The 25,131-nt window shown below is 38.1% G+C and overlaps 3 protein-coding genes and 1 non-coding gene across 4 annotated transcripts; all 4 read right to left on the reverse strand.

Moving 5' to 3' along the window:
• Positions 1–413: 413 nt before the first annotated feature.
• Positions 414–3,340, reverse strand: LOC103432831 (putative serine/threonine-protein kinase-like protein CCR3). The gene has a single exon (XM_008371037.4). The coding sequence runs from the start codon at positions 3,073–3,075 to the stop codon at positions 643–645; it is 2,433 nt and encodes an 810-aa protein (XP_008369259.3). The 5' UTR covers positions 3,076–3,340; the 3' UTR covers positions 414–642.
• An 8,839-nt stretch (positions 3,341–12,179) lies between these two features.
• LOC103408223 (uncharacterized) lies at positions 12,180–15,223 on the reverse strand. Its single transcript, XM_008347084.4, has 6 exons — positions 14,665–15,223; positions 13,940–14,068; positions 13,734–13,854; positions 13,556–13,637; positions 12,782–12,935; positions 12,180–12,678 (listed from the first exon to the last, which is right to left on the reverse strand). The coding sequence occupies exons 1-6, from the start codon at positions 14,941–14,943 to the stop codon at positions 12,547–12,549; spliced, it is 897 nt and encodes a 298-aa protein (XP_008345306.1). The 5' UTR covers positions 14,944–15,223; the 3' UTR covers positions 12,180–12,546.
• Positions 15,224–19,839: 4,616 nt separating this feature from the next.
• Positions 19,840–20,058, reverse strand: MIR10981B (microRNA MIR10981b). The gene has a single exon (NR_161581.1). It is a non-coding gene; the product is annotated as a microRNA MIR10981b (primary transcript).
• A 736-nt stretch (positions 20,059–20,794) lies between these two features.
• LOC103432832 (uncharacterized) lies at positions 20,795–24,711 on the reverse strand. The gene is made up of 7 exons (XM_008371038.4): positions 24,194–24,711; positions 22,976–23,777; positions 22,542–22,821; positions 22,246–22,353; positions 21,834–22,112; positions 21,449–21,592; positions 20,795–21,244 (listed from the first exon to the last, which is right to left on the reverse strand). Exons 1-7 carry the CDS (start codon positions 24,480–24,482, stop codon positions 21,056–21,058), a joined length of 2,091 nt encoding a protein of 696 aa, XP_008369260.3. The 5' UTR covers positions 24,483–24,711; the 3' UTR covers positions 20,795–21,055.
• Positions 24,712–25,131: the final 420 nt, after the last annotated feature.

Raw genomic sequence — 25,131 nt, forward strand, 5'->3', positions numbered from 1 at the left:
CACTTTTATAATTTATCATGGGAATCCCTATGGTTTTTTGGGAAGCCAAACTTTTGTGTCGCATTCTTTGACTCTCATTTGGCCACTCATTTACCAAACAACATTGTTGTCATGCGACTTCGTGTTAACAAGGACACCCACCTAAATGAATTATTCTTTGTTCAATCACATCACAAATACTTGGGTTAGATCGCCTGATTAGCTGGCTGATCCGATTATTTAATATCGACAAACATATCGATCATCGACAATTCATTCATATTACGAACAATACTAAACTTATGTGGTAAATAACTAAGGGCATGACAATATTTGATTGACTCCATTGACGATCTAACCCTAGTTAAATGCATTAGCACACAAAGAAGAAGTAAAATGTAGGGAAGGGAGAAAAGTTAGGCAACACTTGAAAATTGCAAGCAAAGGCTGTATATTTCTAGCTGTTGGTGTTTACAAGATGTTACACTACAGCAAGGTTAGATGGAAACCCGTAAATCTTTAGTCTTTTTACACCCCCAATGGTAAATCTTTTATTTAAATCCATCCAATTTATCCCCAAAAATTTGACAAAAATTGAAGAAATAATTCAACTTTTCTTTTCTATTCTTTCTTTAACGGGAAGGAAGCACATTTTACTCACTCTTACTCTGCTGAGACAATGGAGATTGCACCACTTGAGATGCTGCCAGGGCTTTCATCGCACAGGGCATACGCCCTCTCCAAGTTCGCCACAATGTCCGCCATCGTCGGCCTATCTTTCCCTTCCAAACTCACACAATGCATTGCTGTATACGCCACCAGCTCAACCGCCTCCGATTCATTCACTTCCGGAGGCCCAACCCTCTTGTCCAAAACCCTCACCAACTCCCCTTTCATAATCGCCGGCACTGCGAAATCCACCACGCTTATGGGCGTCCCCCCATCCTCACCATCCTTAAATATTGCCCTCTTCCCCGTCAGAAGCTCCAGTAGCACCACGCCGAGTCCATAGACATCGCTCTTCGCGGTCAACAAGTTGAGTCCGTAGTACTCCGGATCAATGTAGCCAACCGTCCCTGCCGCCTTCGTTGGCCTAAAATCCACCTCTGACTCCGGCCCCATCAACGACAACCCAAAATCAGACACCCTCGCGGTCCAATTCGCGTCGAGCAAGATGTTCGATGACTTTATATCTCGATGAATGATAGGCGGCACGGCGTAATTGTGCAGATACTCAATGCCTCTGGAGGCATCCAATGCAACCTTGATCCTCATTTTCCACGAATTTAACAAACTACTGCTTCTCTCCACATTGTTCTTGTCATGCAAGTGATCATAAAGCGCACCGTTTTTCACGTGCTCGTACACCAAAAGCCTCTCGTCCCTCTCTTGGCAATATCCGACAAGCCTCACGAGATGTTTGTGATGAACTCTCGACAAGAACGCAAGTTCCGAATCGAATGCGCTCTCCTTCTCCTGATACTTCTTCATCTTCGGGGCGGTTTCGCCTCTCTTGATCGCAACTTCCCGGCCGTCAGGCAGTTTGCCTCTATATACAACTCCGAAGCTTCCGGCGCCAATCTTGTTCTCCATTGAGAAGTCATTGGTGGCGGCCGCGAGCTCGGACAGGGAAAACTCCTCCGCCCTGTCTGCATGCTTCGAGGATGTTCCGCTCCTCTGCCGCCTCATGATCCTCGAGCCCTGGCGGCGGATGGTGGAGGATCTCGACGGGGGACTATTGTTTGACGTTATCCCATTGCCATTGTTTGAGCTAGCATCTCTAGTAATTGTCGGCTGAACTGAATTGTGAATCTTTTTGTCCCCAAAACAACCGCCGGTCCACAAACAATAAATAACAGTACAAATACCTGCAAAAGCTCCGACAGAACCGACAATGGCAAACATCAATAAACCCGTCGTCAATGCCGCGGGCGGCAGCCTTGACGGCAGGGGCGGTGGCGGCTGCGGCGACGGCGGCGGCGGTGGAAATGCTGGTGGTGGCAATGAAATTGGAGGCAAACAGGGCTTGCAAATGTTGTCTGCACCAAAACAGAGCCTTTGGGACTGAGGGTAAATTCCACATTCACCGCAGGAGGAATTGACACAAGAACCGGGAAGAATTTCGGGCAATTCGAGCTCCTCCCCTGATTTCAAACCGGAGAGATTGGGCCAGCCCGTACCCCAACAAACAATCGAAAAATTCCTGGTGGTTAATCCACAAACGAAATCCGACCCAGAAGCAATTACTTCAAAAGACACCCCGTTTGTTTGGTTAAATGCAAATTGACCTCCTCCTCCCCAACAAATGACCGTTTTATTTGAAGTTCTGATTGCGCAGCTGTGGTTTACTCCGAGGGACAGAGCAGAGAACTCGAAAGGCGAGCCAGGAGGGACGTTCCATTGGCCGGCGCCATTGCTTCCCCGGCAGACTATAAGTCCTGTGGTGTTGATCCCGCACACGTGCGAGCCGCCGGCTGTGATGGTCGCCATTGTCATGTTTCCGAACCCGGTTTGTATTTCTTCCGCCATTGAAGTTGCTCTGCCCCAGCATCGAACCCGGAGGGTGGCTTTGGAAATTCCGCAAGAGAAACCCGACCCCGATGAAATCGAGGAGAATTGGTCCGACCCAGATGGTAATTCGGACACGTCGTCGACCCGCCAGCATTTTATGGTGCCTGTGACGACGGTTCTGGCGCAGATATGGTCGTCGCCGACTGAGAGATTTTCTAACGTAACGGTTTTGTTGAAGTAAAGACGTTTGGATGGGAAGGTGGAGTTTTGGGAGGCGATGTCGTCCCAGCAGAGGATGCTGTATCCGCCAGAGCGGAGGCCGCATAGAGAGGTCCGTCCGCCGGAGATGGCGGAGAAGGAGATGTTGGGCTCGACTGCGACGGTTTGTCCGCGGCGGTAGCAGACGATGCGCTGCCGCGGTTGGTCTGACACGACACCGCAGACGGTGCCGGAGGCGGAGATAACGGCAAGGGTGGAGCCGGAACCGAAGGCATGAGCTTGTGGTGGTATAACGGCGAAGAGGATGGTGGCGGTGATGATGATGAAGGTGGCGGTGGTAAGGGAGGAGAAGGGTCGTTTCGTCATAGAAAGGAGTGGGGATTGACGGCATGGGTGGTAGGTTGGCGTGCTCTGGTCTGCTTCATTGGAGGAGCTCTTTTGGGGTTTGCATGCACGCAGACAGACACAGAAGAGAGAGAGAGAGAGAGAGAGAGAGAGAGAGAGAGAGAGAGAGAGAGAGAGAGATTGAGAGAGAGAGTGAGAGAGAGATCCAAGTAGATTTTGGGTTCAGAAACTGATGAAACTCTGAGGTTGTTTCACAGCATTTATATATAATTCGTTTCTTTTCTTCTTCTTATTTTTTCCCTTTTTGGTTGTTACTTTTTCAAAACTGGCTATTTTTCTTTATAAGTCATTTTTAATAATTTTTTAATTTCAAAAACTATCGGATTTTTGGAATTTAAAGTAAATTTTTTTTAGAATTGGTAAAGTATTTTGTGAAGAAGCCTTTCACATCTCAAAAATGTATATGGTTATCGTTTGAACCCTTGGGTAATGCTTGAATTCATTTATAACGAGTTTTGATTCAATTTGCAGATACGAACTTTCTCTAAATTCAATGAAGCGTATTTGGAACAAAATATTTTCTCTCGGATTTTCAATGGCGTATATATGGTGAAAAGGAGGAAATAAGGTTTAATGTAGCAAAGAAAATAGATTATAAGCAAAATTTGGCAGTTATTTTCAAATATACATACCATTCTACTAGTATATGACAGTTCAACGATTAAAATTTTGTATTTATGTTAAGACAAGGGCGGTAAATTTGTATTTCAGTTGTAGTAATAAATTCCCACGTGCGTGCTAAGTAAATTACAGTTTCTTAAGGGGTGTGATATCCACATACCATTTTTTACTTCTTACCTACTCTTTTAATTTTCGACTGTCGGATCGGATGAAATGAAGAAGATCAACAGATATAAATTAACAAGGGGTGTGTGATAAGTAAAAAGGGGTGCGTTGATAGCACATCCCTTTCTTAAACCGAAATCAAAATTGCAGCTTTTGAATACGTGGTACGCATTGTCAGAGACATTGGAAATCATTATGATGACTAAAACGATTTTGTTTGTTTGTTATAATAAAAAGTAATTGAACATTTGAAACATTTGACCTACCTAACTTTGTTGTACTATATTTTTTTTCATCTATTCTCACCAGTTAAGTTAACCATAAGTATTTAGATTTTAAGGAAAACTAATAAAAATAATTTGAAATTTTTTAGTTTTAACGAAAATGAGAAAAATGTGTTGTAAGTGAATAGTACCATGATTGACTTTTTAAAGTAAAAAAGTAGTTTTTTATTAAAATGAACAGTACCGGAAGTGTTTCGTTAAGTTCTCTAAATTTTAAACTAATGTTTGTATGTGTATAACCCTGAGTTATTTTAACATAACCAGAGTTCTTTGATTTTCCTTTTTCTTTTTTTTTTGTTGAACATTTTATTTAATTTTTGTCGTCACACGGGGGGACAAATAAATATGAATTACGCACCTGAGAGGTGAAACACGTGCAAATTGCATGTTACATGCAAAAAAAGGTATTTTCTGAAAAAGTGAAGAAATTTAAGAGGATTCTTTTTCACCAAAGTCTTTGGTTGGAAAAGCTGCTTTGGCAACTCCATTGCACTATGTTTGAACGAAGAAAATTAAAATTATTAAGAAATTTTAAAATGACGGAAATTGAATTGACGGAATTTTATTTTTTAGAATTTGTGAATTTTTTTGTTTGGTTAGCCTAAAAGAACAATGAAATTGAAAACAAAAGTTGTTATTTTTAAGTTCTCAATCATAGAAATTGGGAAATGACACATATTTACATGAAATTTAAACTTGGGAATTGGAGGTCCCAAATTCCAAGTTTTTTTCTACGCATAAATTTTAAATTTCTATGTTTATGAATCCAAACAAGAGAATTGGTGCATGTCAATTTACAAATTCTAACTTTTATTCAAATTTCAAGTTTATTTCCCTCATCCAAACATAGTGTTAAGGATAATCCCAATTCCTATCTTCAACTTTTCAAAAAAAAGAAAAGAAATTCCTATCTTCAAAGCAATAACAAGAATTTATTTACCTGGAAAAAAAAATACTAACTAACAAGGAATTTGAAAATTCAAAATTCGAATTAGAAACATAATTACCACTTAGTTACAGTTTAGTGGTATTCTTTTTCATTTGTAAGTGAGAGTTCTTAGGTTCGATTCTCATCAAAAGTGAATTTGAACCACATTATTGCTAGCTTTAGGGGTGGGTACGGTCTGATTCGGCCCGGCTCCACCCTCAAAATGGTACCGGAATTGGAAAATTTCAACGGTTCGGTTTGGTGCGGTTCCACTTAAATTTATTACTAAAACCGTACGGTTCGGTTCATGAAGGTTCCGGTTCGGTTCATGCTGGTTTACGGTTCTAACCAAAATTATATATATGTTAAGTAAATTTGAGTTTTCAGATCTACAAGATTTGTGACTGGAGGATAGAAAGTGTACATATAAATATAAATCAAAAGATAGAAAAGCTCATATCAAGTCCAAAATGTAGATCTTAAACTAAAACTAAAACTAAAATATGCATAATGCATAATATACTGGAAAAGAATGGAGAAAAATAATATAGGGGAGAAAAGTGATAAAACAACAAAGGAGAGTGAAAGAAGTGAAGAAAAATATTGGGCTTATGTACATGGTCTTCTTGGAAAAATGTTTTATTTATATAAAAATAATAATAAAACAATAATTTATATTAAAAGCAGTTCAGTCCGGTTTTGACTTTTTTTGTCAATATAGTTTTTTACCGTGTTTTTTTTTCACGGTTCGATTCGGTTTGCCGGTTTTTATGCCCACCCCCAGCTAGCTTATTGTGAGGCTTAGCCCATTCCCTGACCCCTTTAGTATAGATAATATCCTTTGTTAAAAAATAGAAACATAATTAGTATTTAATTAGTAACTGCCAAAAAATTAACGAATGTTTTTTTTTTAATTGAACAAATGGTTGGAGGAAATAGGAATAAAACAAGAATAAATTACCAAACAAAAAAGAAAGACAAATAAATAAATAACCAGCAAAACAAAAATAAATTTCCAACAAAACAAAGGGAAAGAAAAATGAAAGAGAATTTGCAACTTCTTTAGAGCAAGTTCACCCCTAAAAATGCAATGGCACCCAATCCATTTAATCCACTCAAATGAATAGTGATTGACACTAATAAATAGTAATTGGCCAAATGCATCTCCACCTCTAAAAAATGCGATGGCACTCAGCCCATTAAAATATTGTTATTTTTTTACAAAATAATTTTAAAAAAAAGTTTTAGTTTTAGATAGGATTTTTAACCAATCTTGTCACGCCACGTGTCATTATCCGAAAGTACTATTTTGTAGATAGATTTCCAATAAGATTTTTAACCAATCTTGACACGCCACGTGTCACTATCTATTTACAATAATTTAGCCAATATTTCGATAAGATTTTCAACCAATCTTATCACACCACGTGTCATTATCCGAAAGTACTATTTTGTAGACAGATTTCCGATATGATTTTCAACCAATCCTGACGCACCATTTGTCACTATCTGTTTACAATAATTTAGCCAAAATTTTGATAAGATTTTCAACCAATCACGCAGTGCCACATGGCATTATCCAAAACCTCATCCTTTCTTTTTTTGTCCATATAAAGCCTACATTCATCCTAAGTCATACACTAAACTCAATCCTTTAGCTCAGAATCCTTCTTCATTGCTTTTAAATCTTGAGTTCGTACAATGTCTTCTTCAAGGAGATTGTATGAAATCGATGAGCAACATAAAAAATTGTTGGCACAACAGGAAGAATTGTTCAATCTCGACGAAGGTCGAGATAAGGCTTTTGCAATGGAAGAGGATGAGGATGATGAACATAGAAGTCAAAGAGCATCACATTCTCATCGTGTCATGTAAGCTTTGGGTTAGATATCCAAACCCAGACGTGCCGCAAACTTGGATAGAAAGAGGGAAATACGAGGTAAAGATCTCTTGGAAGATTATTTTATCCCCAACAGTTTATTTCCTGATAATATTTTTAGACATCGTTTTAGAATGCAACGAAGTTTGTTCAACAAAATCATGATTGCTATTTGCAACCTTGATCCGTACTTTGTGCAAAAAAAAAGATGTTTTTCATGTTGTAGGTCTTCTTCCTGAACAAAAAATTAATGATGCCTTGCGGATGCTTGCATATGGAGCATTTGCAGATCAAGTGGATGAGATAGCGAAGATGGGAAAATCAATTGTTTTGGAATCCCTGATGAAGTTTTGCTCCGTAATCGTAGTCTTCTACAACAATGAGTACCTTCGAAAATCCACGACAATGGACATACGAAGGCTTTTGAAGAAGGGTGAGATGCGAGACTTTCCTGGCACGATTGGAAGCATCAACTGTATGCATTGGACTTGGAAAAATTGTCTAAGTGCGTGGCAATGAGCTTATGACGACAGAAAAATAGCCAAAAGTATCATTTTGGAAGCAGTGGCTTCATTTGATACATGGATTTGGCATGCTTTTTTTGGTGTTCTAGGAGTTCAAAATGACATTAATGTCTTGCCCAATCTCCAGTGTTCGACGAGGTGCTGCAACGAAAAACAGACAAAGTCACATATTGGGTCAATGACCATAAATACAAATGAGCATCAATGCCACATCCATAAAGTGAAAAAGAAAAACACTTCGCAAAATGTCAAGAGGGGTCAAGGAAGGATGTGGAGCGTTGTTTTGGTATCCTACAAGCTCGTTGGGAGATTGTGAGGGTTGCTACCAAAATGTTTGATGTCGAGGCTCTTCGATCCATCATGATGACGTGTATCATTCTCCACAACATGATTGTGGAAGATGAGTATGATTATGATGCCATCGATGAATACGAGTCGGACACGATGAACAACTCCATAACACATATTTATTGTGCTCATGACTGCACTGAAGATCCCGTGTTACACGAGCCATTGGAAATGGATGAACGTTACAATCAATTGATCATTGATCAGTACACTGCAATGCAACAACCATACATGCACTTAAGCCGTCAAAGTGACTTGATTGAGCACCAATGGGGATTGAAACAAGGTGAAGAAACTTAAAAGGAGCTTGTGAGCTAAGAATAAAGTTCTTAGTTTATTTGGTGTGTTTATGTAAGTTTTATTTGGTGAGTTTATGTAATTTTATTTGGTTTGTTTTTATAAGTTTATTTGGTTTGTTTTTTTAAGTTTATTTGGTGAGTTTATGTAATTTTATTTGGTGTGTTTATACAATTTTATTTGGTGTGTTTATGCAATTTTATTTGGAGTGTTTATGTAATTTTATTTTGATGTGTTTATGTAATTTTATTTGGTGTGTTTAAATAAAGTACTAAAAATAAATAAAAAATTACATAAAGAACTAAAAATAACTACGAAATTACATAAAGTACAAAAATAAATACAAAATTACATAAAGTACAAAAATAAATTAGAAATTATATAAAAAGTCTGAGGAGCTAGCTATTGCATTTGAATTTTTTCTTAAGAATTCTTGTCGGTTATAACCAACAGGAAATCCGACACATTTAAAAAAACTCTGGCCAGCCCGAGGCTGGCTGGCTGGCTGGAAGTGACCAGCCCTCTAGCCCTTTGGCCCTTTCCGATTCCGTGGCCCCTCTCAGATTCCACAGCCCTCTAGCCTAACCCTCTGTTGGAGACAATTTTTTGGCTATTTTCGGCCCTCTGACCCTCTGAACCCTTCGGTTAGAGATGGCCTCAAGTTGCCTCTTCCTCCTCCGACCACGACGGTCCTTTTCTATCATTCTAATGTTGCCCACTTTCTGAAAAATTCAATTGCCTATCAACTAAACTAACGAAAGAAGGTAGTAAAAAGGTTCTTTTGAGTTTTGACCCAATATTTCTTTATTATTATATAAAGGTTTTTTTAGTCAAAATTGTTCCTGAGATTTAAAATCAATAAAAGTAGCCCTTAAGATTGTCCACCATCCATTATTTTGGTCATTCCATTAAAAAATTATGTTAAGTAGTCCCTAAGCTTTTTAATGGAATGACCAAAATGATGAATTGTGGACAATCTCAAAGACCAAGTTATGTGTTATGCAAATCTCAATGATCAAAGTTATGTGTTATACCCTCAACTTAACGGAGTTTTTTAACAGAATGACCAAAATAATGGATGATGTACAATCTCAGGGACCAATTTTATTAATTTTAAATCTCAGAGACCAAAGTTATGTATTATGCAAATTTCAAAGATCATTTTGATGCCTTATATAAACTTAAGGAATCTCCTAATGAACAGCTCAAAAGAGACTTGTTTAATCAAAACACTAAAATTGGAAAAAACTCAATTGCTTCGTTAGAAACAGCAGACAGAAATAAAAAATGAAAAAAAAAAAGTGTCAACTGTGAAGGAAACCTAGTGTCAGGCTGCTTATTTCTTCAAGAGACTAGATGGTTGTCATTCAGAGTGAATTGCGAAGGAAAAGAATTGAAAAATAAATAAACCCTGGGCCCGATGATTATTTTTGTTATTATTATTTATTCTCGGCCAAGCTAATCATGTTTTTTCTTTTAAAATATTACAATTATTCTCATAGACTTTTCAAAAGAATCCCAATTGTTGCATTCTGGTATTACATTGAAACCTTGACCGGCCACGTCATGCAACAATGGCGGATTCAGACTTCGAGCCTTAGAAGGTTTCAGTGTTAATTACAAGTTTTTTTAAGTAGAAATAGAGCGCGGAATTCCAAAAAAAAAAAAAATCAATTTATTTACTGAGATATTTTGTCAAATACTTAGTGGGTTTGTCAACGTAATTTGTCGAGATTTGTTTAGCAGACATTATATCAAACACTTGAGAAGGACAAAAAGATCACTACTAAACATTTGAAGAGTCCTCAAAAAACCTTCACTTGTATATTTCGGATACTAAACCCTATATTTCCTAGACTCCTAGTGATCATGGGACCACCATAATCCCAACCCAATGCCCCTCAACAAAAGCTTAATTTATTGAAATTCTCTTTGCGAGAACCGGATCCCCTCTGAACCCAAATATACTAAACTTACTAAGCAAGGGATCTAGACCGTTGAAATTGATCAAATGGCTACAATTATTATAACTTTTAGATGGCTTCCTGTTTGTAGTCGTTGGATCAAATTTCAACGGCTCGAATTCCTTGCTCAGTCCGGAGGGGATCCGGTTCCCTCTTTGCGAAGGCTTTCTTTTTTCATGCTATAAACACGCAAAGAAAACCTTCTTTTTTATTCAGTTTAGATGGTGATTCTAATACTGTGAGGAATGGGTTGTGAACCGATGCGTCTGGAAGTCTTGTACATAATTATCATATAAACATAATGATAAAGTTTGGCCTTTTCGGGTGAAGTACATTCTTTTGTATTAGTTCTTTAACGAGGTGATGACGAGGATGATGAGAAAGTTTGGGGTTTATAAGGTTGGAGAAACTTTGGTAATGGAACTCAGAACAAAAGCTCGGGGTAGCACAGCCATGTTATCAAGATTCATCTTGTCTGTTTGGCAAGTTTAACATGCCATGGCGCTGCAATTTGTGGACTAAACATGTATTCTACTTTATCCACGACAATGGCGACAACCTTTTTTAAAGCCTGGCATTAGTAAAAATAAAAACAGAGATTTGGTTTACGTTATACAATATGCGAGTTTTAATAATTAAGTATTAAACTCGTCATTTCAATAAGTTGAATATGAAATTTGTCAATTATGAGTCGGAAGAAATATTACTAAATCGTAATATTAGTGGTAAAGTGTTGCATTTGAAATTATCATTAGGCTGATGTTATCTAGACACAAAACTAGCACATTTACATGTCTTCTAATATAAATAAAACTCACATGCAATCAATGTTTGAAATTTCTTCGATACGATCAGTATCTTCATGAAAATATTAGGAAAATTAGAGAAAGGTATGAAGGGAGTGAAGTCTAAATTTCACCTCGTATCGAGGAAACTCTTTAATTTGGGCTAAAATATTTTGTCGATATTTCCAACATATCAGTTAAATATCGGAGAAATTTTTATATTTCGTCTTAACCAATATTTGACATTCCCTAAAGTTTAATTTTAAATTTCCCCTTTTTGAACAAATTTTCATAATTTTCATTGAACGTAACCGATATCGATATCAATATCGATATTTTCACAAATTTGCATATCGATATTTTTACGGATACAAATATTTTAAACATTCCATACAATAGTAGAGTCACCTCCATTACGGTTACAGATTGCCAGAAAGTGCCACAAGTTTGCAGGTTCATTAGTTTTATTTTTTTTTAAATTAGGGGCAACAGCCAATTGAAGGCAAAAAGGAAGATAAAATACTAACAGAAAAATACAAATAATCGAAGAGATCGAAAGGCTGCCCTGGAGTAAGAAAAAGTGAACGACACAGACATTCATGTCCTTGCTTTTGGTTACTGAATAAACCGGAGTACCTAACATGATGTCGGATTGCTGGCTAATCCTCGATTAGCACTAACAACGAAACAAACCATAAAGAAGCTTATGCATAACTGTCAGATATGGCCATGAATTGGGTGTCCTTGTTGTGCCAGATAATCTCAGATCAAGGTAGGGCAAGGTGAAGATATGGTGAAGGCTTTTTTAGCGAATTAACTTTACCACCGATTTCAAACAGTTCTCGATCAACAAACCCTTGGCTGTAAGGTAAAATCCCTTCTAGGTTTTACTATTTGAGTTGTGCTAACAACAAACGCTCGATCAACTGCGAGATTAGTTAGGCCCCGACCCTTTTCCTTAGCCTAAGTGATTAAAGAGATTAGGCTGATTAGCAGTTGGCCTGCAGTTAGGTCCATTCATGTTCTTTCTGGTGGAACTAGTTGAGACTGTTTAGCCTCCATGCTAGGGTTAGCATCAATTACACTAGGCTAGCAAATAGGACCACCTTGATTTTCTTCCTATGTACCACTCAATGTGAACACAAAAATGCACATTGGCGACGAGATTCAGACAGGGTCCTCAGAACCTCAAAGCCGGCCCTGAGAGAATTGGACTACACGCTTCGGAACCCTTTGACATTTGTATTATTTCTTGATACAACGTGCGATATGTCAACAACAAATAAATCTCATTACACTACGGGGAACATACAAAATGGTAGTAATTGTTGGCAACAATTTCACAAAAAATAAAAAATATTACAGACGTTGAATAGAGGTGCAAGCATATAGACATAGTTACACAAGAATCAGAGATTTCTTAACAAATCTACGTACATCAATGGTTTTCGTATGATAGTGAGACGCAGCACTTTGACCTCTGGCGAAAACACAGCTTTGTATCAATAAATTGCAGTGAACACACAGATGCTGTACAGAAACTTGGAGTCTGATGATGAGACACTGCCTTGAGGCTTGAACAAAATAACTATCGAGGATTGCGTGAAAGAAGAATGGGGGAATTCCCTTACAATATACTATTTCCACGCAGTTGAAGGAATCCCCTGCTTTTGAAACCATTCAGGCATGTGAAACCTTTCGTAAAGGGCAGGCCTCACATCTTTCTGCAGAGAGAGCTGCTTGAGGAGTGGAAGAAGAACATCCAAAAGCTGCGCAGCAAGGTTACGAGGAAATGAAAAAGAGATTACAGAGAAAGTTAAATGCTGAAATTTCAAAAGTAGCAGCAAGATAATGAAATTTCTACGGTTCTACCTGTTTGTCGTGTGTTTGCCCGGCAGAAAATGGAATGCATGGAATTCCATTCAAAGGTTGCAACAAGAAACTGAAGGGGTTGTTGTCAACAATAACAATTCGCCTCATATCCTTTGATAGCCCAGATAGATCCTTCACATGCTCCCGGTATTCCCTGTATTCATCCAGCATTAGAGATTTTACCAAACTAAGGATTGAATTCTCCAATAACAGTACTCGGGTTATTTAAACTAACTGTTTATAACATACTAACAGAGCCAATGAGTCGCCCGAAACTCTACATCAAAACCTTGGAATGCGGACTTGAAACAATAAAACTTAAGATCATAAAGATTGGAAGTGTATAGATATCTGTCGAGAATCATATGATACGCTGGCATTCAACACAAAATCTTACTGAATACGTAAAACTTCAAAATCAGATATAAAATGTTACATCCATACAAAAACCTGTTCACTCTTCATATATGTGTTTTACGCTCACAGTGCTGCAATTCATTAGCTAACTATATATGGTGGCTATACATGTAAGAGATGGTGACACGAGACAAATGACCGTAAGATTCCAGTGTCTATAAAGTGCTAAACCACTGTCACGTCTCAAAATCAATAGCTGATCAAGCAATTTCAGTAGTAGAATAAAAAACAGGTATCAAATCGAGACATTCATATTATTTTTTCAACGAAACCTATGTGGATATATTGGATAGAATTCCACATGAGGCTTTCCATGTCAATAGCCATTAGATCAAAAATACAAGGTGCAGAACTTACGTGCTGGTGGTTGAAGGCCGATAAAGTCGATAACTGAACAGATTATCCACATCTATTCTGTCAACAAGTGGTCTAGCATAACCTGTAACCATACTAAAATAAGCATCCCAAACAGTTACAGGAAAAGGGAACAGCCAAAGAGAAAATAGAAACAAAGATCGGAAAGTCATAAACAAACCTTCAAGACCAGCAGTGAATAACACAAGCTCTGCAAACTGACTAACTTGTTTCAGGAAGTCATGCAACCCCGGACGCTCAAAGACTGTGACATAATTGACCTTCGGTTTGCCATCACATTCCTTCAAACCCCAACACAATCATGTCAACAAGCTTTCATCTTTCGAAAGGAATGCAAGATAATCAACCTAAATGAGAAAAAAGCACCTTGTCCGAAGATACGCATTCAAGCTCAAACCACTTCAACCCACCTTCAGTTGCTTGAGTTCGAACTACAGTCGGCAAGCCGGATGTTTCATATGCACACACTAGGGTTTCATCCAGGTCCAGAACTACCTGCAGGTCTTTAGTGTCAGCACATCCAAAAAAAGTAAACACTCTACACACCCACCTCTCTGATCTCTCCCTCCCTCCATTGACTTTCCGTTTTCATCCATTACTAAGTCCCGTTTGGGATTGCTTCCGGAAGAGCTAAAATTGCTTTCTGATAACCAAAAGCATTTCTGACTTCATTTGGCAGAAAGCTCAAAAGCACTTTTGGGTCATAGAAGCCCAGTGCTTCTTCATGAAGCACAAGAAGCACTTCCAAGGCTTTTCCATGAAGCTCTTGGACTTTCAATAAAATTTTGGACATGTTTACAATAAAACCACTTCTAGCATAAGTGCTTCCCAAACTAGCCCTTGCTAATTCTGCTTCTCATTGACTAAACCAGAACCATAGAAGCTTTAAATTCATATCAAACACTCAATTCAGCTGGACTATAATTCCAACTAATTAAATTCTTATTTCCGATTTATGTATAGAAAAATCAATTTTTTTTCCTGAATTAATATAAAAGAACAATAATTTCAGTAAGCAATTCGAATTCATGGAAATGGTAAAATTTAAACAGGATTCAAAAATAGAAAGTTTTGAAATTTTAAAACCGCACCGTGAGCTTTTCAAAAGGGTCGTCGGAATCGGGGGTGTCGGCGATTTCAACGGCGGAGGCGGCGGGGGAGTCGTTCTCCGGCGGCTCGACGGGCAGGGATTTGAAGGCGGCGGAAGAAGCGGAAGAGGAGGAGGAAGAAGAAAGGAGGGAGTGGTGACCGAGAGCTCGGAGGATTTGGAGGAAGATCTGGGAGAAGAAGGCGAGCCAGTTGAGCAGAGCTCGCCAGACTTGAAGAGTCTTGGGCGAGTAGACCACCTCGCCCTGGGTCAACTCGGCCATTATCTCGGTTGTCAGACTCAGAAGAGAAGAAGCTGATTGATTGGCCCTTTTGCAATAAAACTCTCTCTCTCTCTCTCTCTCTCTTCCTCTGTTTCCTCGGCGATGCTGCTTTGGACGAAGATGGAGGAGGGAAGGGATGGAGAAGTCGACGCGCTTCAAAGGCGAGACTGAGAGAGTTTTGGTGGTGGTGAATGCCCGGAGTGGTAAAGGGTCGGGTTAGTGTCAACCCCGTTTCGACACGAAGACAACTAGAGTTAGGACATCTCCAACCGAATGGTTCAGAGGGTTAAAGGGCCGAAAGTAGTCCAAAAATGATCTTCAACCAAGGGCCAGGTCAGATGGCTCGTGGGCCCCACTTAACAAAAAAGGGTTATAGAGCCTACCGAGCCGCCCAAACTAACTAGCCAGCCGGCCCCGGGCCGAGCTCCAATTCAAATTTGTAACGACTAGTTGCTGACGTCAGCTAGCCGTTATTTAAAGAATATATATTTTTTACAAAATATGCTTTAAACATTGTAAAAATTCTTTTTTTTTCCTATAACTTCTAAACCATTAAACATTTCATAACATTAAATAACATGAAACAACATTAAACAATATTAAATAACATTAAACAACATAAAAAAAACATTTAACAACATGAAACTTAAACAACATTTTTAAAAACATTTAACAACATAAAACTTAAACGCCTACTCCATGCTAGTTTTTAAATAATAAATTATGTTTGGCCCTCGGCTAGCCGTTATTTTTTATTTTTTACAGTTTTTATTTTTTATTTTTTTACAAAATCTTTTTCCTTTAAATTCTATTTTTTTTTCCTATAACTTCTATTTTACAAACTTTGTTTCATATTTTTTCTAAATTCTATTTTTTTTCCTATAACTTCTATTTTACAAAATTTGTTTCATATTTTTTCTAAATTCTATTTTTTTTCCTATAACTTCTATTTTACAAAATTTGTTTCATATTTTTTTTAAATTCTGTTTTTTTTTCCTATAACTTTTATTTACAAAATTTGTTTCATATATTTTTTAAATTCTATTTTTTTCCTATAACTTCCTAAGCCATTATAAAACATTAAATTAAATTAAGTAACATGAAACAACATTAAATAACATTAACTAACATAAAAATTATACAACATAAAACTTAAACAACATTTTTAAAAACATTTAACAACATAAAACTTAAACGTCTACTGCATGCTTCTTTTGGCCCAAAGATGTGCAACAAGATCCTATTGGAGGTACTTATTTGTGACACGGGAACGTATCATCCTATAGCGCCTCATTACTCATTTATAGAGATACTACCAGTTCTTGAATTGAAAGGCAAATTAGGCCCATCATATATTTTTGCACGAGCTCTTCTTGACCTATTTAGATCCTCTTGGTCGTCATCAGACTCTCCATCAATATACCCATCTCGCTCATCCTGCACAATCATGTTGTGTAATATGATGCAAGACATCATGATGGAGTCCAAATTTTCTCGACTCCACCCTCTTGCCGGTTCCTTGATGATCTTTCACTGTGCTTGTAGAACACCAAAAGCTCTCTCAACATATTTCTGGTATGCCTCTTGGTGTAAGGTAAAACATTTTTCGGTGTCATTTTTAGGGTTTGGAATTGCTTGGACAAGTATCGCCCATTTTGGGTAGATACCATCTGCCAAGTAATACCCCATATTGTACTGACGGTCGTTAATGTAGTAGTCAAGTTGGGGTGATTTACCTTCCGTCAAGTTATTGAAGATGGGTGAACGCCCAAGAACTGTAATGTCATTTTAGGATCTAGGGACTTCAAAGAAAGCATGCCAGATCCATGTGTCATACGAGGCAACCGCCTCTAACACAATAGTTGGCTCTCGACCTTCCGCTAAAGTCTCATTGCCATCCGGTGGGACAGTTATTCCTATTCCAATGCATGCAGTCTAATGACCCTATCATGCCATGAAACCCACGGTCTTCAGCTTTGCAAAGGAACCGATCCAGATCTTCTTGATTTGGCTCGTAGAGGTACTCCTCTTTGTAAAGCTGAACAATTGTGTTATAGAATCCAGTAAGAGTATCAAGGCATGTAGACTCAGAGATACCATGGGTTTCATCCATCAAATCAGTTGGGGAGCCATAGGCCATCATTCGTAGTGCAATAATAACATTCTGATGAGGTGAGAAACCAAGGCAGCCTTTTCTATCTTGCTTCTATCGAAAGTATGGATTGACCTGTTGGATATCATGAAGTAAATGCTCGAAGACATGACGCCTCGTCCGAAAGTGAAGTCTGAAATCCTATTTTATGTACACCGAGTTGGTGTTGAAGTAATTGTTCATCAAATTGGCATGCGTCATCGCTCTATTTCGTGGTTTGTAAGAGCGACCAGCAATAGAGCCACACCATTGAGGTTGTTTCTCAGTTGGCTGACACACCATGGCCGCAACTATAGCTGCCACATATTGTGTGTTGCATAATGCTTCATCTTCTTCATCGGACTTCTCATCTTTTCATCTCATCTATGTCCATTTTTCTTCCAATTCGGAATTGGATGATGACACCCAGTTGGAATTCGAAGAGGATCCAAAGTTGGAGTTCATTGTAAACTTGAATTGAAAGAAATTGAATTGAAATAGATTGAAATGAAATAGATTGAATTCGAAGGTGTGTGAATTATAGCCTAATATCCATCCTATTTATAGCAAAAAATATATTCAAATCCAACGGCTAGCATGACGTCAGCTACCAACGGATAGCTGACGTTATGCTGACATCAACTAGCCATTGGATTTGAATTTGAATTTTTATCGGCCTAAATTTGTAAAAAAGTATTAAAAATTTCTCATTTTTTCCTATAAATTTAAGTTGTTGTAGTTTTTAAATTTAATTTATAGTTTTAAAATTTAAGTTATAGTTTTTAAACATAAGTTGTAGTTTTTAAATTTAAGTTGTTGTAGCTTTTAAATTTAAATAATAAATTATGTTTTGCCCTTTAGCCCTCGGTTGGAGACGATTTTTTGTGATAGGGCTAAAATGAGCCTTATAGCCCTCGGTTGGAGATAAAGGTAAATATGGCCCTATACTGTTCATTAAAATATTAATATCTTGGAGGGCCAGAGGGCTAAAACGAGTCATCTGACCCTCATTCGGTTGGAGTGGTCTAAGAAATATGGCACTGTAGTGTTCATTAAAATGTTAATTTCTTGGAAGGTCAGAGGGCTAAAACCAGCCCTCTGGTCAGCCTTCGGTTAGATATGGCCTTAATTTTTTAAATTAACAGACCGACAAACATCAACGGTCAAGAATCAAATTTCAAGCTTACAAGTCCAACATCGACAAAGGATTAACTAACAAGATAGATAAGCTTACAAACCTAAGCTTTCCGAACCGGATTCAGAACCGTCAAGACTCAAAAGAAACACAATAAACCAAAACCAAATGACAAAACAAACATAAAATCTCTCCTCGACAAAGCGAGAAAGCGACCCAAACGCAACCCCAAATAGCAACCCAACACAACCGACAGCCGAATCGCCATAAACTAAGATCCCAACCTCCAACAGAGACCCAATACCTCGAGCAAGGCCACTTCACATCCAAAACCGCCTCAATTTAGATCAGCATCTATCACAGGGCAAGCAAAATGAATCCGCCATAGAACCCAAGACGAAACTCACACAAAATGAACCAAGGAAAGTAATTCCTCCATGAAACAAGGCCGAAGAAGATGTGATAAAAACAAAGGCACTAAGGAGCGACAAGTGGGAGGGAAAAATAGAGGAAGAGCCCCCCGAATCCCGACTCGCTGCAACAAGCCTAAGAAACCTACGTACACGATATGGAATCTGACGAAACCCAATTAATTGACATGAACGTATACAGGAGATCGAAAATTGCAGAGTACAGTGCCCAGTCAGCCACAATCGATCCCGTATCATCGATCATGAGAACAACAATGAGAAAAATCGGTTGGGAGGCGGGCGGGAAGAGGTAGGAGGCGGCATATAAGTAGGGAGAAAGCTAGTGCAAGACACAAAGAACAAGGCAAAGCGGAAAGAAGGGTTGTCGCCGACCTTCAACACAGCACAATTATGCTATTTAGTATTATAGTTTAGTTTTTTTTTTTTCAGTGAGAGGTTTCAAGTTCAAATTTCGATGGTGGCACTTTTAATATAAATTTATTTTTCACACCTCCTAGTGTAAATGTATAATGTTGTACAAAAAAGAGTCACGATTATTAAATGAATTATTTTCTCTAACTTGAATATGACACGATTATTAAATAAAAGCTAATTTTCATACACAATTTGTAGCTTCTCACACTTTTCTTATTCTTAATAATCAAAGTATAACCATACCAATTTACATTTATAAACAAAAGTTCGTAAGAAAAGAAAAGCTTGTTTAATGTTCACAAGTACAAAAAAGTTCAACAAAAATATAATGTTTATATCTAGTAAGAGTGTTTAATTTTTCATTTTCACTTTCAGTTTAAATGAATTTTCTCGTATTATGTGGTATATACATTGTATATAAGTTGACAAGTTACATAATTACGTAAATGTGTTAAAGCGTGTCATTTTTGGGTTAGAAGAGTTGACCGAAATACGAATGTTTGATTAACCGTTAAATATGACTAACCCAAACCTGATTATTTCGTATCGTTGTTTAGTTGAAATGGTGGTCGTATTATGAACTTCATGTTGGGTAAGGTAGTGCACGCGGGAAAGGAGAGCGTGGGCGTCGGAGAAAAGTAGGAAAGTGAATCCAAATCCCGCCAATCAGAAGAGACAATCTTTTCTTCTTTAAGACCACTGAATCAATGATAATTCACTCATTAAATTATTGTTATTTACTTTTTCAAGTCGAAGTATTTTTCTTTTGTTTAATTTTCACCAATCGACTTTGACGGATTTGGATCCTCTCCTGAGCTAACGGAGAGGATCCTCCTAACCAACATATATGGACCGTTGGATAAAAATTCAATAGTTATAAACAGGAGATCATTTTAAAATTATAATAATTATAGCCGTTGAATTTTCATCCAACGGCCCATATATGTTGGTCAGAAGAATCCTCTCCTTAAGCTCAGTAGAGGATCCAAATCTGACTTTGACCACCTTTCTCTCTTAAAACATGACACGTCACTTGACAGCTTCCAAATTTTTTACTTCTTTTATCTTATCATAGAAGGGAGGAATTGACAAGAACAATATTTTGTTGGTCCAAGAGATTGTAATGTAAATTCAATAGACACGTGATGGGATAGATATAAATACTAGGTTTTTTTAGTTAAATTGTACTTGAGATTGGTATAAATCTTTATTTTGATCCCTTGTATTTAAAATCGATAGATGTGGTTATTGAGTTTGCCCGCAATCAATCATTTTGATCATTCCGTGAAAAAACTATGTTAAATAAGGATTAAGATGACAAAGATACCCTTAATTTTTGTTAGTTTATTAAATTGACAATATTTTTGTTATTTTGGTTATTATTTACCAAAAAATTCACATGACCAAAATGATTCACGATGGACGAATTCAATTACCATTTCATTAATTTCAAATCACTAAAATGAAGAGTTATGTCAATCTCAAAGATTATTTTAGTCAAAATGCCAAATATTATAATGCATCACTAATCGCACCAAAGAATTTCTCTTGTGTGAGCGTCTAACATGTATAAAGTAATAATTCGACACCACGATTAAGCGACTCTCAGCTCTAATAGACATTTTGAGAGTCGAACATAAGGCTCGACGATCACAATGAAACCAACAAGTTACAAGCGGACCGGGCGTCATTAACAGACAGATTTTCAGCATCCGAAAATTTGAATTTCATAAGAACAAATGAATCAGAAATCACCACCATATTAATGCAGGACATTTTATTACATCAATTTGTACAAGAAAAGTATGAATATGTTAAATCAGAACGAGAGAATAAACGACAGACAATGCAAAACAAGGCCATGTACACGAAACCAAAACTGAAATCGGAAGGGCGTCGCAGTCCTAGGTTCACCGGATGCAGGTCGTAATTCACAAATTGCTCTTCAAAACTCAATTTACAAATGAACCCACAAGGAGAACTGCTACGTACCCCATGAGTTTAGAAGGGACTTGCATCGTATGTGTAGGAAAGCCATGGGTGCTCCAGTGCTTCCATCGCGGTTGGGCGTCTCTCGGGATTGACTTCAAGCAGGCTTTTGACAAAGTCGATGAACCCAATGTCGGTTACTTGCAGGTGATTCTCCAAGGACGACTCCTCCGGGATTATGTATTCCAGTTGGCTTGTTTCCTGAATGTGGGATGGCAAAGTGTTTAGTCCGAATGAATTATTCATCGACTCGTAAAAAGGAAAAGAATTGATGATTTCCTATTAGAGAAACCGGAAACACTTAAATACTACACTTCATGTATCGGAAGATACATTTTCCTTGCGTATTATCCAGAAAGAGCCTACTGCAACTCACATTTAGAGAGAGAGATTTGGAGTACGCACCTCATTTATGTGGTAAAGATCTAACTCGTTTGTGAAGTACTTATCGGTCTCCTGACCTTTCACTAACATATCCAGATCGATAGGACCAAGCATTCCAATCATACGCGCAAGGATCATTACAACCCCGTCATTTGGAAAGAGCACCTGGTCAAGACACAGTAGTATGAGCACAAATGTATTTATGTATGAACGTTATACCCGAGGAATTTCTCCTTCAAGTTGACGGGAAACTAAAGAAAACATCATACGAGAGGCAAAAACAGTGTAAGAAGTTTGCGGGGTACCCAAAAAATAGCCAATCGGTAACAATGCAAACAAATTTCAACATAATTAATGAAACAGAGCTGAACATAATGAATAAAACCAGGCAAAAGAGAGGTCATACTTCTCCGGAGCATAACTCCGCCAATATACAGCCCAGAGACCACATGTCAATCTTCTCATCATAAGGGAGGCCAAGAATGACTTCAGGAGCTCTATAAGAACGAGATTGCACATATAGAGACAGGTTGTCCGTGCGAAAGCAACTGCTTCCAAGATCAATTACCTTTATTTCACATCTTCTGTAACTTTTTATAAGAATGTTTTCAGGCTTTAGATCGCAGTGAATAATTCCCAAGCGATGCAAGTAGTCCAATGCCTCTAAACACTGACGTGTTATGAGCTGTTAATAGGGCACCATTAAGCTCCGTGTTAGCTGTCTTACTCATAATTAATTTTTAAAGCAGCAGATAATCCATGTTAATAGGTTTATGGAATCTAGTAGGGCAAGCATTTACGAGTTAATACAAACGAACCTGCAACCTTCTTAATGTGAAGTAAGCTTCTCCACCAGATTCTTGAGTGAACTTCTGAAATTCATACAAGTTTGCCCGAAGGAGTTCACAAACGATGAAGAGATGCTCCTGTTTTGCAAAAATAAATTTGAGCATACTAAATAATTTGCACAATGCATGCTATCGTAAGATTTACAATCAACAATCCCGAAAAAGAGATAGATAGTCATCATAGGACAACTACCACATCCCACTTAAATAAAGCAAACATCAAAACAATCTTTGAAGTATTCTTATATTAGATCAGAAGGAAATACCTGCTGGTAGAAGTAGTCATAAAGTCGCAATACATGGTGTTCATCTGCAGGGTCATTTTTGTTGACAAACTTTAGAAGTTTAATCTCATCCAGACTCTGGTCGAAAAACTCTTTATCATTCTTTATGATTTTGAGGCACACATCGACTCCTGTGTGAAGATCATGAGCCTGTACAACCTTACTGAAGGCTGCCGAACCAAGGTATTCCGTTATATAGTACCTGCTTGCTATTACAGTCTTTAGCACAATTGGGAAATCCTTGCTTTCTTCAAATCCGGTCCTGTAAATGGCATAACAGATGAGTAAAACTGATAGCTACTTATCAATAAACATGCACATGAGCGCAATCCTTTATCAAAACATAGATACAAAAAAATCCTCCCAAGGTGAATGCTTCTGTCAAAACCATAGAAAGCGGACTGTGCCAAACAAACCTGTTCTTCCTGTGTATGATTCTCAAGTCGAAAACTTCATAATCCTCATCATCATTGTACATCAAAACCTCATCGGGAGCAGCATCATCTCCATCGGCAGCAACCTCAGGCTCGTGGGATCCTTTGTTTACTTCACCGACTCCAACTCCATATCCTTCAACTCCCTTTTGCATGAAATCTTTCACTGCAACCTTACCGTCTAAACCAGCGGACACTTTAAACTTTTCATCCTGTTCATTTTTGGAACTCCTTTTAGCAGAGTAATTAGAACTCTTGCTTATATTGTCATATGGAGCAGAATCAACATCCACACGAAGGATGCCCCCCGAAACATCTAATTGGTAATTGCTGAAATCGGTTTCCTTCAAACTTGGATAGCAGCATTCTGCGCAATATTCTTCAAAGCCTTCTTCCAGCTGATTTTTCTTGTAATTCGTCGCATAAACCTTGCTTGTATCATCCACCGGAGAAACATTGGTAAGACAACTCTTGTCCAGGCAATCGAGGCTTATTTCCGGTTGAAATGCTTCGGATTTATGATTCAGATCCAGCATTTTCTCGTTCCCTTTGTCTGTATCTGAAGTCATGATGAACTTATCCTCCGTGGGACAGGCGAAGAAGTCCGGCCCTTCAAAGCAAGGAGTCATGAAGTCTCCATCATCTTTCTCATCATGCCAGAACAGGTCATTCTGCATATCGAAATCGTGGTAATCGCGTGCCGTGCCAAACTGAGAGAACCTATCGGATGAAGCTTGGGAACCGCTTGGAGATGTAGATCGAACTCCATACGGGTTTGTGAATTCTACGAACAAGAGAAAAGAGTGAGACTTCTCCAAATTCACTGTTAATGTGCATTATCAGTAAAAGATTAGTAACTAAATTACAATTTAAGTACATATTCCAAAGATTAATTCTAATAGCAGATTAAAAAAGCAGACCTAAGTTCGAATTCCGCTCCCATAAGCTACAAGTTTAGATTAGATTAGAATATCGCTCGAATAATATATAGCCGAAGAAATGATATAACAGAGGAAATGACAGAGGAAAAGTTCTATACAGTAATGCCCAAGTTTTAATTTTTATTGCTGATGACATATTACACAAATCATGATCTTCTAATTTAAACAAACTTTTTAAAAATAATCGTAATATACTTAATTAGAAATTAACCGCAAGCTTAATTCTGATCAAAGTCAATAACTTTAAGTTCTTAACTACCTGAAGAGCACTTGTTAGAAGTAGAAGATCCCGCGCTCACAAACTCGTCGTCCACCACCGAGCTCGACTCCGAGCATTCTCCGCCGCCTTGAACCTCCGGCCGCCGGAAGCTCGCTGGAATTCTGACCGGCGGCAGTCGAGGAACCATCGGAAACATGAATTTCTCGTAATCGAAAGAACCCAGATCGCCCTTTTCAATCATATCCTCTTTGAGAGCCGATTCGGCCTCCGGAAACCCGTTTTTCCTCAGGAACTCGAGCACCGCCGAGACGTCGGCTGGGTCCGCCATGGACGTGGGAGTTCAGAGCTAGTGGAGCAGTACTGGTGAGAGAGGTGATTAGTGGGCGTGAATAAAGGTGGTTGGGAGGGATAAAAGTGGAAACTAAGACATGGTTCAGGGTTTGCATGCTTGTAGTAGAGAGAGAAAGAGAGATGACTTCACTCTCTCTCCTCTCTGCTTCTGCTGTAAACCGAAGCTAAAGAGGAGAGAGAGAGACAGAGAGAGAGAGATGTTACCAACTTTGAAAAGCGAGGGCCGTGGGTTTTGGGTTTTTGTGGGCCCTTGCTATCATCGAAAGGACCGTACACGTGTACAGACATGGTTATCCACGTGGAAATTGGTCTTATTGTTTTTCTTGTATTTCTCTTTATTTTTTGTGGGAAGTCATTTTGGTCGTTCAGGGGACCATTTTCCCTCCACTTTTTTCTCCTCATCCAAAAAAATTAAAAAAATGAACGCGTTTTCTTTTGCTTTTTCTTTATAATAAATATGTTTGTAGAACTTGTACACGTGAATTAGGTTTTTCGATTAATGCAGTGTGTTTGTTTTTACACTGAAGCTAATATTTTATAAAAATAGTTCAAAATATCAGCTTGCTAAATTGAATAGTTTTTCTTATTTATTACTAAAACAAGAAATACCGGTTGAGACCAGCATG

The sequence above is a fragment of the Malus domestica genome, chromosome 07 (assembly GCF_042453785.1).
Source record: "Malus domestica chromosome 07, GDT2T_hap1".
NCBI classification, from domain to species: Eukaryota; Viridiplantae; Streptophyta; class Magnoliopsida; order Rosales; family Rosaceae; genus Malus; species Malus domestica.